The sequence below is a fragment of the Zea mays genome, chromosome 5, assembly GCF_902167145.1.
Source record: "Zea mays cultivar B73 chromosome 5, Zm-B73-REFERENCE-NAM-5.0, whole genome shotgun sequence".
In the NCBI taxonomy this organism is placed as follows: domain Eukaryota; kingdom Viridiplantae; phylum Streptophyta; class Magnoliopsida; order Poales; family Poaceae; genus Zea; species Zea mays.
Window position 1 is genome coordinate 164,768,997 of NC_050100.1, and position 15,777 is coordinate 164,784,773.

Consider the following 15,777-nt stretch of genomic DNA (forward strand, 5'->3'; position numbering starts at 1 on the left):
CATATGACAGAGTTTGAGGGCGTTTGGTTTGAGGAATCACTTCATCCAAATTAAGGTGGTGTATTATGGGTTCATTCCTCAAATTCGGTGGGATGATTTCATTCCTCATATTAGTACTAACTACTAGAAATGAGGTGGTGATGGATCAACCCATTACATTCCACAAACCAAACAAAAATAGTGAGAAGATGATGGACTGACTATCCCTCAAATCAAACACTCCATTTGTGTTTCACTAATTTGGGATCCGTGCTAATACAAGAGAAAGCAAAGATGATTGCTAGTCGAAACTGTTACCTGCATACATTACTCAAGATATGAGGCAATAACCAATCAAAATCTACGACATGTGGTGTCCATCTAAGACCTTGTTCAGTTAAACGGGGAACGAAACGAATTGAGGAAATTAAATATCTTTCTATTCAATTTTGCAAAGGATTTAATTTTATCGGATCCACGCCCAAATGAAGAAGCTCTAATCTGGTACTACAATACAAGATTTATTAAGCTTGGAGAGGATCATTATATTCTGGACGCATCATATGACGTATATCTTAAATCACGGACTGATGATGAGGTTGGTAATGGCCGTGCACACGATGGCGATCTGCATGGCGTACGCGCCTCGCCGCGCGACGGGCTCTGGCGGCAGGAGCCCAGCCTGGGCGAAGCCGCCGGTGCACCGGCGCACCAGCGAGTCGGCGTCGGCGGCCATCTGCTTCCCCGCAGTGTAGTTGAGCGCGTTGATCTCGTCGTAGGCCCCCGCGAAGGCGAGCTCCATGTCGTAGTAGAGCCGCTCGCACAGCCGCAGCGCGGCGCTGGTCCGGGCGTCCGGCGGCGGCGGCTTCGCGGCGAGCAGGGCCTCGATCTCGTTCACCGCGCCGCCGGCGCTGTTCAGGCCGACGTTGGCCGCCACCTTGGCCAGGCCCGCGGTGTCGGCGCCCGGGCTGTCGCGATGCTTGTTCAGCTCCGACACGCAGAAGTCGTAGTTGACGCGTCCGTCGCTGTTGGACGCCGCCAGGCATGTCGCCACCACGGTCGCGTCGACGCCGGTGAGCGTCAGCCCGTGGACGGCGGCCAGGGCTGCTACCATCAGGAGGGCCCTCGACATGCTGTGTTGCCTGCCTAAATGGTTCGTTTCTGGATGATGAGACGAGACGAGAGGTGTGGTGACTGGTGAGGCGTGCCGCGTGCCTACCTTATTTTAGGGGGTCAGCGCATATGCCAATATCGGTGGTTTGAAAATCCTATTTTGGGACACTTACTACTAGTAGTCTATTAAAAGTCAGTACTTTCCAAAGCCAGTCAAGTTGTGGATAAATTTTGACAGACGATGCTATTGCTAGTAAGCTACAGTACTTTCCCCCCTTTCTTCTGGGCAGGGATTGAACAACGACATCTATAAAAAGACAAACTTTCTTTCTCACGTGAGAACGTATACCACGTATCCAAATTCCAGCGAGTCCCCAAACAAAATTTGAAAACCTTACAAATCAAGAGTCCCCAAACTTAGAAGATTCTAGCCATAGTCCCTCTCCCCAATAATTCCCCAACTATTTAACCTCAGTGTCTTCTAAGCTTCAACACCTAAACTTTCATCGGTAATTTGAAGAGGCCGCCATTAATTAATAATTTATGTTGGTCCGATCCTAGCCGACGAAAGTTAACATTAACTACAATCGGCTTCTGACACGATCGATGGAAGTTAGATAACTTCCACTGACTTCTGACCCGCCCGGCGGAAGTTAGATTAATATACCTCGTTCGGTTCCTACCGTTGGATTCACTCTTCCTCATTCATAGCCGCAACTACGTGCTTTGCTCTCCACGGTTGGCCCATCGTTGCGCCTCCCCGTGCTCACACCACCTCCCCTTGCTCATTGTGATCACCTCCTCCCTGTGCTGGCCTCCTACCTCCCTTCCCCCTGATCGCATATTACCCCTGGTGCTCGCAACTTGCTCCCGCTTGAAGTTCACTAGTGTTTGGTGCGCGCTCATGCGCGCGTGACCAAATGTGGCGTAAGATTTTTTTGGTATAAGCGTGTATAACCTTTTATGTGTCATGAACATGTATACATGGAGAGTAGTATTTTTCTCCCTTTTTTGTGCTGGTCACATAAGTATGTAAGTATGGAACCAAATCTAAACATATTATGAGTATATAAACACATAGGTATGAAACCAAATGTAACCATATTACGTTGTTTTTCGATAGTTCATATCTGTTGTAGAGTGAATTGAGACTACAATATATATTAAGTAGCATTCAACCAGCGTGATCAAGAGCTAGCAACAATGTGTCTGCAAGTGTTGTGTCAACTTATACAGATTCATAGAGAGGGCAACAGTTAGTTTATATTTACATGGAAACATTCATGGTTCAAAACTGATGGTGCTTTTGATAGGCGCGCAAAAACCAAATATCTGTGCATAAAAGAAAGGAAAATATTAGTTGGACTGAAAGTTGTTTTTGCCAAATAGTTTGTTGATGTGTATTAACGACAAGGGAGAGTGGAAGATATCATGTTGATTGCAGCAACCCTTTAATCCATCCCTACTGACGTTCAAGGCGTCTTCAAAGCGATGCCTTAGCAAACTTCAAGGCGCCATGGCGACACGTTACTAGCCAAGGTGGACGCCTTAGTCTCTGGTCTAAGGCGAGAGGGACACCTTGCCGCTGCTTCTTACCGCCTAAGCGTCACCTAAGCGACACTTCAAGGATGCCTAAACAACTATGCTACTAGCTTATTAGACTGCTAGTGAATTGTGGACATAAGATTATATAGGAGCAAATTTGAAAAGGTGTACTTGTTGTAGTAGACCTGTGCTTCAAGAATTTCAGGATTGAAGTACCATGAGCTTGATGTAGTACCACTTAGGTATGCTTAACCTACATTGTAAGTAGAACATTTGTTACCATATTTTTTAAGACAAATAATGCAGTTGTTCTTCTGAAAAGATTGGATCATAACCTTTGAATCTTTTAGCAAGAAAGCCAACAAGCAGTATGACGATAGGCTGGTTGTTGCTTTGATTATAAACACAGTGGCAGAAAAGGTTGATGCTTGATCTCCCCAAAGAGTAATTTTTAAAGACATATCACTGAAGTAATAAGAATACTATGGCTAGTATAAATACACTGTCTCTTAGAAGGATTAGTGTTGAGAAGATTTCTTAGTACTTGTCACACATTTTATATGGCAAGATCGTAGCAGTAATACATAAGGGAGAATTTTGTACCTTATATCTTTGATGAAGACGTCTCTGATCATGGTTGAATTGTTGTAACCAGTTAGATGTGGAGGACCAATTTGTTATTTGTGTCAACATTCCAATGACATCTATGTTTGTTGGAGAAGTAGGTTAGTCTGATGTAAATATTATGCATAATTTTGCATGAAGACCTTAGATATTGAATCACCATCAATCCGTGCTAAAGGTATTAGTGGCTCAGGCCTAGGGCTGTAAGGAGGAAGGCAGACTTTACCATTTTTTCAACAGTTGTTGTAAACGATGGATCGAGATCCAGAGTAGTGAGTACACTGGCATGACGGTGATCCACAATGAGATCGAGCATTGTAGGAAGCTGCATTCTGGTACACAATGGAAGAAAATGTAATCAATTATAAGTAAAGGCTAGTAAAAAAAATTGGTGTCCTATTTTCTACATTCGCACCAAACCTTTTTATATTTATCTAGCAAATGTAAATGTATAATGTATTAATCTGCATTTGATCGTACCTTTGATTATTTTAACAAATTCTAGGTCAAAGTGACCACACTGCAATGTTGGAACCTGTCATGAAGTTGTGCCCGCACCTAATATAGTTTATTCTCTTTCTTAGCACTAGGCAATCACGCGAATCGTTGGGAAAAATTGCTAAAGGTGCTACCTACGGACGACAACCTTCGTTCATTGAATAGTTGCTTACATATGCGATATGCTTCGCTTGGAGGTATAGCTGATGGAGCACAACATGCATTGCTATGATCTGTCATGACAAATTTGTCATGAGCATATATCACAGCCTATGTGGTAAATAAAATTAAAATTTGTTTTTGGATTCTAATGATGCGTCCCATGAAAACTCTAAGGCACTTACTCCTTTTTCTGTTGTTTGGGTTGACACGCTCCATTTGAATACATTGTTATAGATTTCCTTGTCCAAAAGTTTACGACACTAGCATATGTTGTTTATGTTATGAACCTGCATTTTTAAGAATTTTGTGAATTAACTGTATGGCTCACTCATGCAATAAACCTTATATATACCAAGAAGTGGCATACATAAATGTTTACATGGATCAGTTATGTGGTGTTCTTTTGGTATATGTGCATTGAATGCATGTATGTCAAATCTAATATGTATAGGATAATCTCATATGTATTGAGAAGTCTCCAGTTTATAAACAGAAATTAAAAACCTAGGTAGCACATAAATTCATTGCACAAAATAAAACTCTATCATTCGTGCATCATGTATCGTACTTAAAGTGCGAAAAAGATAACATGTTAAAATAAGTGCCAATTACCTCGTTAGCGAAGTCTCTAACGATCTGAGGTCCTCTTCGACATGTTTCAACGAAACAACATGAATAAACATAAACTAAAGCATAGACAACATATAAGTTCAGTGCGGAAAATGAAATTGTAACCATCACAGACCATTTAGCATGGCAGTAGTGTGAATGAAGAACATGTTTAAGTAAGTGAAAATTACCTTTGTAGTAAAATCTCTAAGGATAGGATATATTATTCCTTGTGCCCGGATCAAATTCTGCCTGAATGTCGGGAAATAAGTTTAGAACATAGAATTAACCCTTTTTACATGCCCGTAGTAATACAACAAATCTGTAAACCCTGTTTGATCCCAAGCTGCAATAGTAATTACCTTTGTTTATCAATAGATACCCTGTCTGTTGATTTTAATGTGGGTTGGATGCATGAACTGATCTTAGGAGACATATATAAAAAATGAGAGACAAGGAAATGTTCGGAACGGGCAGGAAATAAAAACTACATTTGGGTAAAGTGAACAAAAAAATAAAGACGAAGAACTCAAGGAAAGGTAGAAAATCAGAAGCAACACTGCTATTACTTCTTAGAATAGCAACACTGTTATTTGCAAATAGTCAAAGTTTGTTAACGAATCCAAAGCATTTTAGAAATCTAGAGTTGTTCTCCGTTACATGACTCAGCAAAGCAGTTGACCTATACACTTACAAATTATGTTGGGTTGGGCGCTGTCACCCTTTTCAGATTCTTAACTGGTTTAAGTGGTATGTACCTTTTTCTAATGAACATAATAGCAGTGTTCGGTGCGCACTATGTATTTTCAGCACATAACGTTTTCCAACATATATTTTAGGAATGAGTTTGCTCAGGTTATTCTTGTAGCAAAGAAGGCTATGAAGTATGAACTACACTAATTAGCCAATGGCTACGAGCCTTTATGTAATTTTGTTTATTTTCTCTATTATCTTTTTGCACCAGATGTTGTGAATCACTTAGCAGGCAATTACAATACGGAGACTGAAAGCAAGCGTATTCCAAGATGAAAGAAAGTGCAAGGTTTTTTTTCTGTTGCACAAATGGAGCGACATCAGATAGCCAGAGAATAGAATAAAGAGGGGAGAGGGACAGGAGTAAGGTCTGACTTTAAAAAATGGCACAAAAACTGTTTTGTTGGCCAAATGAAACGCAGGCAATACACACATCTTAGAATGGAACAGAGAAACCAGGGATTAAATCCAAAAGCTAAATCTAGGGAAAAGCATAAACAGTAAACTTTGGGGAAAATTTGAAGAATAGAGACGTTCAGTCAATGCACAAAGTAAAATAGTGGCATCTTAGAACCTCAATGTTTGTTGGTCAAATGAAATACGAGCAATATACAGGTCTTAGAATGGAGCACAAAAACCAAGGAATAGCTTGAAAAGCTAAAACCAGGGAAACCCTAAACCCTAAACATTGAAAAAAAGTTTGAAGAACAGAGACGCTCAATCAATTAGCTAAGTAAAATAGTGGCCTTTTCGAACCTCAATGTATCGACAAAAAAGGAAAATGAAGTATGCGCTTCGATGCAAACAGTTTCACCTGAATGAAATCAGATGTCCACCAAAAACAAAACAGACGAGGATAAAAAAGGAAAACTTAGCTCAACCAAAAAGGATCATTTTTTCTGAAAAAGAAACGAACCCTGAAGCCCAGGAAAAAGAAAAAACAAAATTGGAGAGCACAAACAAGAGAACACGACCTTTCGGTAGAAGGGTGGAATCTAAAAAAAGAAAAATGAAGTTTGCACATTTTCCAAACCATTTTATGCAAAAAAGGCAGTGACATATTCACACGCTGTAGGGAAAACCTAAACGAATCTAGCAGTGCCAAGCAGACAAATGGAAGATTGAAGGATTTAAAAAGCGAGAGGGCGTTGGATATTTCCAATCTAGAACCAGATACCCACCGAGAAGGAGCAGACGACCGGGGAGAAAAGAAATTGTATCTCACCAAACAAACGGAGCCGAGGTGGATGCCAATACTAGATGAAGCGTTTGTGCTGAAGCCGAGCAAACGAGGAAGCCGACACGGATGAAATGAAAGCACGTAGAGAGGAGGAAAACGGAGGAAGACGAAACAACCGGGAGAGAAAGTGAGATGTGGCGAAGGGAGAAGTGTCCTGAAGTGCGGCAGAATTCTCTAGAAGGTCTTCTGGACAGAGTAGACCTTTTTACGTCGGCGCACTGGAAGCGTCGATTGGAAATCGAACGGTTCGCAATTTCCTGATGACGTGGATAGACTCGTTGCTTTCGTTTTGAACCGGCTTTAAAGATAAAGAAATGGTCGCTCCTGCTCCAGCGTGCCCCATGCTCGAATTTCATCTTTCTCAGCATTAGTGCGTCTCAGTCGGTCCCTGCCCTGTGGCACGTGCCCCCGTGCATATCGGCCCCAGTAGTGCCCGCCCCAGTAATGGTGAAAAATTTAGAAGCTAATAGTGATTTTAGAAGTAAATTTATTCATGCAGACTCAGAAATCTTCGAGAGCCTAGTCAAAGATAATACTCATACTATAAATATATAGCTTTGCCTAGTTTACCCATGTTTAACCATATTTTACTGCTTGGTGCACGTTTACAAGTGCATTAGCATTAATGGAGGAGATTGGACAAGAGCCCAAGCTTGCCTACACTTGGGTCCACCACTGTATTCATGTCAGCATAATAAATTGTAGAAGTAAATTTATTCTAGTGCTAATGATGATTTAGAACTAAATGTATTGTAGTGCTATTGCTATTGGTGATTATAACATAGCGAATTTCAGAAGCAATTTCATTTTTGAGTTTAGAAGTAAAATTGAAAGTTGCCTAGAGGGGGAGGGGGTGAATAGGCAAATCTGAAATTTATAAACTTTAAGCACAACTACAAGCCGGGGTTAGCGTTAGAAATATAATCGAGTCCGAAAGAGAGGGCGAAAAACAAATCACAAGCAAATAAGGTGGATGACACGGTGATTTGTTTTACTGAGGTTCGGTTCTTGCAAACCTACTCCCCGTTGAGGTGGTCACAAAGACCGGGTCTCTTTCAACCCTTTCCCTCTCTCAAACGGTCACTTAGACCGAGTGAGCTTCTCTTCTCAATCAATTGGGACACTTAGTCCCCACAAGGACCACCACACAATTGGTGTCTCTTGCTTTGATTACAAAGATCTTAGGAACAAAAAATGGGGAAGAAGAAAAGCGATCGAAGCGCAAGAGCTCAAAAGAACACGGCTAAACTCTCTCTTCTAGTCACTATTGCTTTGAGTGGAATTGGGACTTGGAGAGATTTTGATTCACTCTAATCTTGTCTTGTATTGAATGCACTAGCTCTTGTATTGAATGTGTTGGTTGAAAACTTGGATGCCTTGAAGTGTGGTGGTTGGGGGGTATTTATAGCCTCAACCACCAAAGTGGCCGTTGGGGAAGGCTTCTGTCGACGGGCGCACCGGACAGTCCGGTGCGCCAGCCACGTCACCCAACCATTAGGGTTCGACCGTTGGAGCTCTGACAAGTGGGGCCACCGGACAGTCCGGTGGTGCACCGGACAGGTACTGTTCACTGTCCGGTGCGCCATCTGGTGCATGCTCTGACTCTGTGCGCGCAGTCGCGCACTGTTCACTGTTGCTTTTGCAGACGACCGTTGGCTCTGTAGCCGTTACTCCACTTAGCACACCGGACAGTCTGGTGCTACACTGTACAGTCCAGTGATTTATAGTGGAGAGGCTCCCCGAAAACCCGAAGCTAGCAAGTTGGAGTTGATCCACCCTGGTGCACCGGACATTGTCCGGTGGCACACCGGACAGTCCGGTGCGCCAGACTAGGGCAGCCTTCGGTTTTCATTGTTCCTTTCATTTTGAAAGAGAAATGAGCCCTTGGGCCATTTCTAAGTATTTTGGTGATTAAGTGCACAACACAAAAGGTTTAAGTGTTAAATTGTGCCAAAGACTCAAGAAATGAAAATCAAGGTACAAGGTATGGTTCTAGACTTAGTACATTGGTTTTTGTGTGCTAACATATTTGTTTAAGTACTAGAATCAGAGAAAATACACAAGGAAAAAGTCTTGGCTGGAGCAGCCAAGACTCTGCGCAGTCTGGGTACACTGGACTGTCCGATGGTGCACCAGATAGTGTCCGGTGCGCCAGGCTGGCTTCTGGTCAACTGGCCGCTCTCGAGAATTCGTCGGCGGCGTACAACTAAAATTCACCGGGCTGTCTGGTGGTGCACCGGACTGTCCGGTGAGCCAATGGTCGTCCGTGCAATCCGCGCGTGACGCGTGGCCGAGCCAACAGTCCGATGGGGGCACCGGACTGTCCGGTGTGCACCGGACAGTGTCCGGTGTGCACCGGACAGTGTCCGGTGCGCCAACGGCTCCAAGTCTTCAACGGTCGGCTGCACCAATTTAGGAAGGCGATCTACACCGAACAGTGAACAGGGGATGTCCGGTGCGCCACCCGACAGAAGGCAAGAATTGCCTTCCAAGAATGCCTCCAACGGCTCCTAGCTGCCTTGGGGCTATAAAAGGGACCCCTAGGCGCATGAAGGAGTCACCCAAGCATACTTTGAGCATTCTTAATCATTCACACTCCATCTTCGCGCACTCGATTGACTTTCTTAGTGATTTGAGCTCCGTTCTAGTGGTGAACTTTGTGCTATTCATTTGAGCTCAAGTCTTGGCTGTGTGTGTGCGTATTGCTGCAGATTTGTGTGTGTTGCTTCCCTCCCTTACTCTAGTGCTTTCACTTTGATCCTTATTGTAAGGGCGAGAGACTCCAAGTTGTGGAGATTCCTCGCAAATGGGAAAGAGTAAAGAAAGAAGAACACCATGGTATTCAAGTTGATCATTGGATCACTTGAGAGGAGTTGAGTGCAACTCTCGTCCATTGGGACGCCACAACGTGGAGTAGGCAAGTGTTATACTTGGCCGAACCACGGGATAAATCATCGTGTCTCTTGTGCTTGTTCTCACTGTGACTATTGTGTTTCACAAGAGCTTGGTCCTTAGCCACTTGATTTCATTGTGCTAACACTTAATCAAGTTTTGTGGCTTTAAGTTTTAAGTTTTTACAGGATCACCTATTCACCCCCCTCTAGGTGCTCTCAATTGGTATCGGAGCCGTTCTCTTCACGAAAGGGACTAATCGCCCGAAGAGATGGATCCTAAGGGAAAGGGGATGATGATCAACGACAAGGAGGAGTCCTTCTTCAATGAGCCAAAAGACGACAAGCCCACTGACTCGGGCTCAAGTCATAAGAAGAAGGATGGGAAGAAGAAGAGGCGCATCAAGAAGATAGTCTACTACGACAGCGACGAGTCCTCTTCTTCCCAAAGAGACGACGACGACGAGAAAAAGAAAACGATTAACTCAAACTTCTTTTTTGATTATTCTCGTATTCCGCAAAATTCCAATGCTCATTTGCTTTCCATTCCTCTTGGTAAACCTCCACACTTTGATGGAGAGGACTACGGATTTTGGAGTCACAAAATGTGTAGCTACTTGTTCTCTCTTCATCCAAGCATATGGGAGATAGTAGAAAATGGAATGCAATTTGATAGTACGAATAATTCCATGTTTATCAATGAACAAATCCATAAAAATACACAAGCTACCACTGTTTTGCTAGCATCCTTGTGCAGGGACGAGTACCATAAGGTGAGCGGCTTGGACAACGCCAAGCAAATTTGGGACACCCTCAAGATTTCTCATGAGGGGAATGATGCCACCATGGTCACCAAGATGAAGTTGGTGGAAGGCGAACTAGGAAGGTTCGCGATGATCAGGGGGGAGGAGCCAACTCAAACGTACATTTGGCTCAAGACCCTGGTCAACAAGATAAGAAGCTATGGGAGCACGAGATGGACGGACCACGACGTTGTCCGACTAATGCTCAGGTCTTTCACTGTACTTGATCCCCATCTTGTGAATTCTATTCGTGAAAATCCTAGGTACACCAAGATGATGCCCGAGGAAATACTCGGAAAGTTTGTAAGCGGGCGAATGATGATCAAGGAAGCAAGATACGTTGATGAGGCATTGAATGGCACAATGCCCATCTACGAGCCTCAAAAGGTTGCTCTCAAAGCAACAAGTAGCAGGGAGGCACTACCTAGCAAGGTGGAGCAAGTTGAGGCGACCGGACTAAGCAAGGAGTACTCAAACAAGAACAAGGCAAAAGGAAAGCGCTCCTGCTTCAAGTGCGGTAAGCAAGGTCACTTTATTGCTCAATGTCCCGATAATGAAAATGACCAGGGAGACGAAAGACATGGGAAGAGGGAGAACAAGAAGGTTTACAAGAAGGCGAAGGGCGAGGCACACCTTTGCAAAGAGTGGGACTCGGATTGTTCTTCATCTGACTCCGACGACGAAGGACTCACCACCTCGGCCTTCAACCAATCGTCGCTCTTCCCCAACGAGCGCCATACTTGCCTAATGGCAAAGGAAAAGAAGGTAAACACTCGAGAAACTCCTATGTACTCTACTTCTAGTGATGAGGATTCTAGTGATGATGAAGTAGACTACACTAGCTTGTTCAAAGGATTAGATAGAGGTAAAATAGAAAAGATTAATGAGTTGATTGATGCATTGAATGAAAAAGATAGATTGCTAGAGAGGCAAGAGGAAATTTTGTATCAGGAACATGACAAATTCATTAGTGCTCAAAAGTCTCTTGCCTTAGAGATTAAAAGGAATGAATTACTTTCTTCTGAGTTATCTAAGTGCAATGAATCTATTTCTAGCTTGAAGACATTGAATGATGATTTAAATGCTAAGCTAGAAGTAGCAAATAAATCTAGTCCTTGTGTAGAGCATGTTGTAATTTGCAATAGATGCAAGGATTTTAATGTTGATGCTTGTGATGAACATTTAATTTCTATTTCTAAATTAAATGATGAAGTAGCAAGTCTTAATGCTCAACTTAAGACTTGCAAAAGTGATTTTGATAAACTAAAATTTGCTAGAGACGCCTACACTGTTGGTAGACACCCCTCAATTAAGGATGGGCTTGGCTTTAAGAGGGAAGCCAAGAACTTAACAAGCCAAAGGGCTCCCATTTTCAACAAGGAAAAAGGGAAGGCTCCTATGGCTAGTAGTAGTCAAAAGAATCATGCATTTATCTATGATAGAAAATTTTCTAGGAATGATCATTATAATAGGAGTTATAATGCTTATGATTCACATGCCATGATTGCTTCAAGTTCTTCCTTTGTGCATGGTAGAGATATGCCTAGGAAAAATGTTATTCATCATATGCCTAGGAGAAATGATGTTCATGTGCCTAGGAAAATGCATAATGAATATGCTACTATCTTTCATGCCTGCAACACTAATTTTGTACTTTCATGTAAAAATAAGAAAGTGGTTGCTAGGAAATTGGGGGCAAAATTCAAGGGAGATAAAACTTGCATTTGGGTCCCTAAGGCTATTGTTACTAACCTTGTAGGACCCAACAAGAGTTGGGTACCTAAAACCCAAGCCAAATTTGCCTTGCAGGTTTATGCATCCGGGGGCTCAAGCTGGATTATCGACAGCGGATGCACAAACCACATGACGGGGGAGAAGGAGATGTTCACCTCCTATGTCAAGAACAAAGATTCCCAAGATTCGATCATCTTTGGAGACAGGAATCAAGGCAAGGTTAAAGGACTAGGGAAGATTGCTATTTCATCCGAGCATTCCATATCTAATGTATTCTTAGTTGAATCGCTCGGTTATAACTTGTTGTCCGTTAGTCAACTTTGTAATATGGGTTACAATTGTTTATTTACCAATGTAGATGTGTCTGTCTTTAGAAGGTGTGATGGTTCATTAGCCTTTAAGGGTGTACTAGACGACAAACTTTATTTAGTTGATTTTTCGAAGGAAGAGGCCGGTCTAGATGCATGCTTAATTGCTAAGACTAGCATGGGCTGGCTGTGGCATCGCCGTCTAGCACATGTTGGGATGAAGAACCTTCATAAACTTCTAAAGGGGGAACATGTGTTAGGTCTAACCAATGTATCTTTCGAAAAATATAGACCTTGTGCAGCTTGTCAAGCAGGTAAACAGGTGGGAAGTACTCATCATAGCAAAAATGTGATGACCACATCAAGACCGTTGGAGCTACTTCATATGGACCTCTTCGGACCCGTCGCCTACCTCAGCATCGGGGGAAGTAAGTATGGTCTTGCTATTGTTGATGATTTTTCTCGCTTCACTTGGGTATTCTTTTTGCAGGATAAAACAGAAATCCAAGGGACACTAAATCGCTTCCTAAGGAGAGCTCAAAACAAATTTGAGCTCAAGGTGAAAAAGATAAGGAGCGACAACGGGTCCGAATTCAAGAATCTTCAAGTGGAGGAGTACCTTGAGGAGGAAGGAGTCAAGCACGAGTTCTCCGCTCCCTACACACCACAACAAAACGGTGTGGTAGAGAGGAAGAATAGGACGCTTTTAGACATGGCGAGGACGATGCTTGGTGAATTCAAGACGCCCGAACGGTTTTGGACGGAAGCTGTGAACACGACCTGCCACGCCATAAACCGGGTCTACCTTCATTGCCTCCTCAAGAAGACGTCATACGAACTCCTAACCGGTAACAAACTCAACGTGTCTTACTTTCGTGTATTTGGGAGTAAATGTTACATTCTAGTGAAGAGAGGTAGGAATTCCAAATTTGCTCCCAAAGCTGTAGAAGGATTTTTGTTAGGTTATGACTCAAATACAAAGGCGTATAGAGTCTTCAACAAATCATCGGGTTTAGTTGAAGTCTCTAGCGACGTTGTATTTGGTGAGACTAATGGCTCTCTAAGAGAGCAAGTTGATCTTGATGATGTAGATGAAGAAGATGTTCCAACGGCCGCAATACGCACCATGGCAATTGGAGATGTGCGACCACAGGATCACAGAGAGCAAGATCAACCTTCTTCCTCAACAATGGTGCACCCCCAACTCAAGATGATGAACAGGTTCATCAAGATGAGGCGTGTGATCAAGGGGGAGCACAAGATGATCATGTTATGGAGGAAGAAGCACCACAGGCCCCTCCAACTCAAGTCCGAGCGACGATTCAAAGGAATCATCCTGTCGACCAGATATTGGGTGATATAAGCAAGGGAGTAACTACTCGCTCTAGATTAGCTAATTTCTATGAGCATTACTCGTTTGTCTCTTCTATTGAGCCTTTCAGGGTAGAAGAGGCCTTGCTAGATCCGGACTGGGTGTTGGCCATGCAGGAAGAGCTCAATAACTTCAAGCGAAATGAAGTTTGGACCCTGGTGCCTTGTCCAAAGCAAAATGTTGTGGGAACCAAGTGGGTGTTCCGCAACAAGCAAGACGAGCACGGAGTGGTAACAAGGAACAAGGCTCGACTTGTGGCAAAAGGTTATGCCCAAGTCACAGGTTTGTACTTTGAGGAGACTTTTGCTCCTGTGGCTAGGCTAGAGTCTATTCGCATTTTGCTAGCCTATGCTACTCACCATTCTTTCAGGTTGTTCCAAATGGATGTGAAGAGCGCTTTCCTCAACGGGCCAATCAAGGAGGAGGTGTACATAGAGCAACCCCCTGGATTTGAGGATAAATGGTACCCCGACCACGTGTGTAAGCTCTCTAAGGCGCTCTATGGACTTAAGCAAGCCCCAAGAGCATGGTATGAATGCCTTAGAGACTTTCTAATTGCTAATGCTTTCAAGGTTGGGAAAGCCGATCCAACTTTATTCACTAAGACTTGTGATGGTGACTTATTTGTATGCCAAATTTATGTCGATGACATAATATTTGGTTCTACTAACCAAAAGTCTTGTGAAGAGTTTAGCAGGGTGATGACTCAAAAATTTGAGATGTCGATGATGGGTGAGTTGAACTACTTCCTTGGGTTCCAAGTGCAGCAACTGAAGGACGACACCTTCATCTCCCAAACGAAGTACACACAAGACTTGATCAAGCGGTTTGGGATGAAGGACGCCAAGCCAGCAAAGACTCCAATGGGAACCGATGGACATGTCGACCTCAACAAAGGAGGTAAATCCGTTGATCAAAAGGCATACCGGTCTATGATAGGATCTTTACTTCATTTATGTGCTAGTAGACCGGATATTATGCTAAGCGTTTGCATGTGTGCTAGATTTCAATCTGACCCAAGGGAGTGTCACCTTGTGGCTGTTAAGCGAATTCTTAGATATTTAGTTGCTACGCCTTGCTTCGGGATCTGGTATCCAAAGGGGTCTACCTTTGACTTGATTGGATATTCAGACTCCGACTATGCTGGATGCAAGGTTGATAGGAAGAGTACATCAGGGACGTGCCAATTCCTAGGAAGGTCCCTGGTGTCTTGGAGCTCTAAGAAACAAACTTCTGTTGCCCTATCCACCGCTGAGGCCGAGTATGTTGCCGCAGGACAGTGTTGCGCGCAACTACTTTGGATGAGGCAAACCCTTCGGGACTTTGGCTACAATCTGAGCAAAGTCCCACTTCTATGTGATAATGAGAGTGCAATCCGCATGGCGGATAATCCTGTTGAACACAACCGCACTAAGCACATAGACATCCGACATCACTTTTTGAGAGACCACCAGCAAAAGGGAGATATCGAAGTGTTTTATGTTAGCACCGAGAACCAGCTAGCCGATATCTTTACCAAGCCTTTAGATGAGACAACCTTTTGCAGGCTGCGTAGTGAGCTAAATGTCTTAGATTCGCGTAACTTGGATTGATCTATAGCATACATGTGTTTTATGCCTTTGATCATGTAATTTATGCATTTCAATCTATTTTATTCATTTGTGGTGCTCAAGTTGTACACATGATCCTCGGATCTCACAAGTCCATGTGCAAATGATGCACTTATTTAGGGGGAGGCATGCCACAACTTGACACTTTGAGACTAACCTTGTGTTTGAGTTTACTTGTTTTAGTCTCAAAAGTGGATTGAAAGGGAAAGGTGAACTTGGACCATGCAAGACTTCCACTGCACTTCGATGAGAGGGTAATTAACTCCGAGTTCATCTCCTTGCTCTTATTGCCTTTTTACTCCTAATTGAAGATTTTGGTGAGGCAATGGGGTTAAAAGGCCAAAAATGATCTCGTTTTGGTGCTTGATGCCAAAGGGGGAGAAATTAAGGCCAAAGCAAGCATATGGATCAGCTACCACTTGAGAACTTTGAAAATAGTAGAGTTAGAAGTTTTGATTTGTCAAAATACTAGAGTTAGAAGTTTTGATTTGTCAAAATACTCTAAGTGTCTCTTTTTGTCAAAAGTTGGTCTCTTG

The 15,777-nt window shown here is 43.2% G+C and overlaps 1 protein-coding gene and 1 long non-coding RNA gene across 2 annotated transcripts; both read right to left on the minus strand.

Moving 5' to 3' along the window:
• Positions 1 to 207: 207 nt before the first annotated feature.
• Positions 208 to 1,169, minus strand: LOC103627165 (pectinesterase inhibitor 8). The gene has a single exon (XM_008647469.4). The coding sequence runs from the start codon at positions 1,109 to 1,111 to the stop codon at positions 560 to 562; it is 552 nt and encodes a 183-aa protein (XP_008645691.1). The 5' UTR covers positions 1,112 to 1,169; the 3' UTR covers positions 208 to 559.
• A 1,040-nt stretch (positions 1,170 to 2,209) lies between these two features.
• Positions 2,210 to 6,633, minus strand: LOC111589290 (uncharacterized). The gene is made up of 5 exons (XR_002748281.1): positions 4,722 to 6,633; positions 4,534 to 4,557; positions 3,488 to 3,593; positions 3,241 to 3,341; positions 2,210 to 2,890 (listed from the first exon to the last, which is right to left on the minus strand). It is a non-coding gene; the product is annotated as an uncharacterized lncRNA (long non-coding RNA).
• Between the last annotated feature and the right edge of the window lie 9,144 nt (positions 6,634 to 15,777).

Excerpts from the sequence above, each read along its gene's own strand:
- LOC103627165 (XM_008647469.4), bottom strand. The coding sequence starts at position 1,111 with ATGTCGAGGGCCCTCCTGATGGTAGCAGCCCTGGCCGCCGTCCACGGG.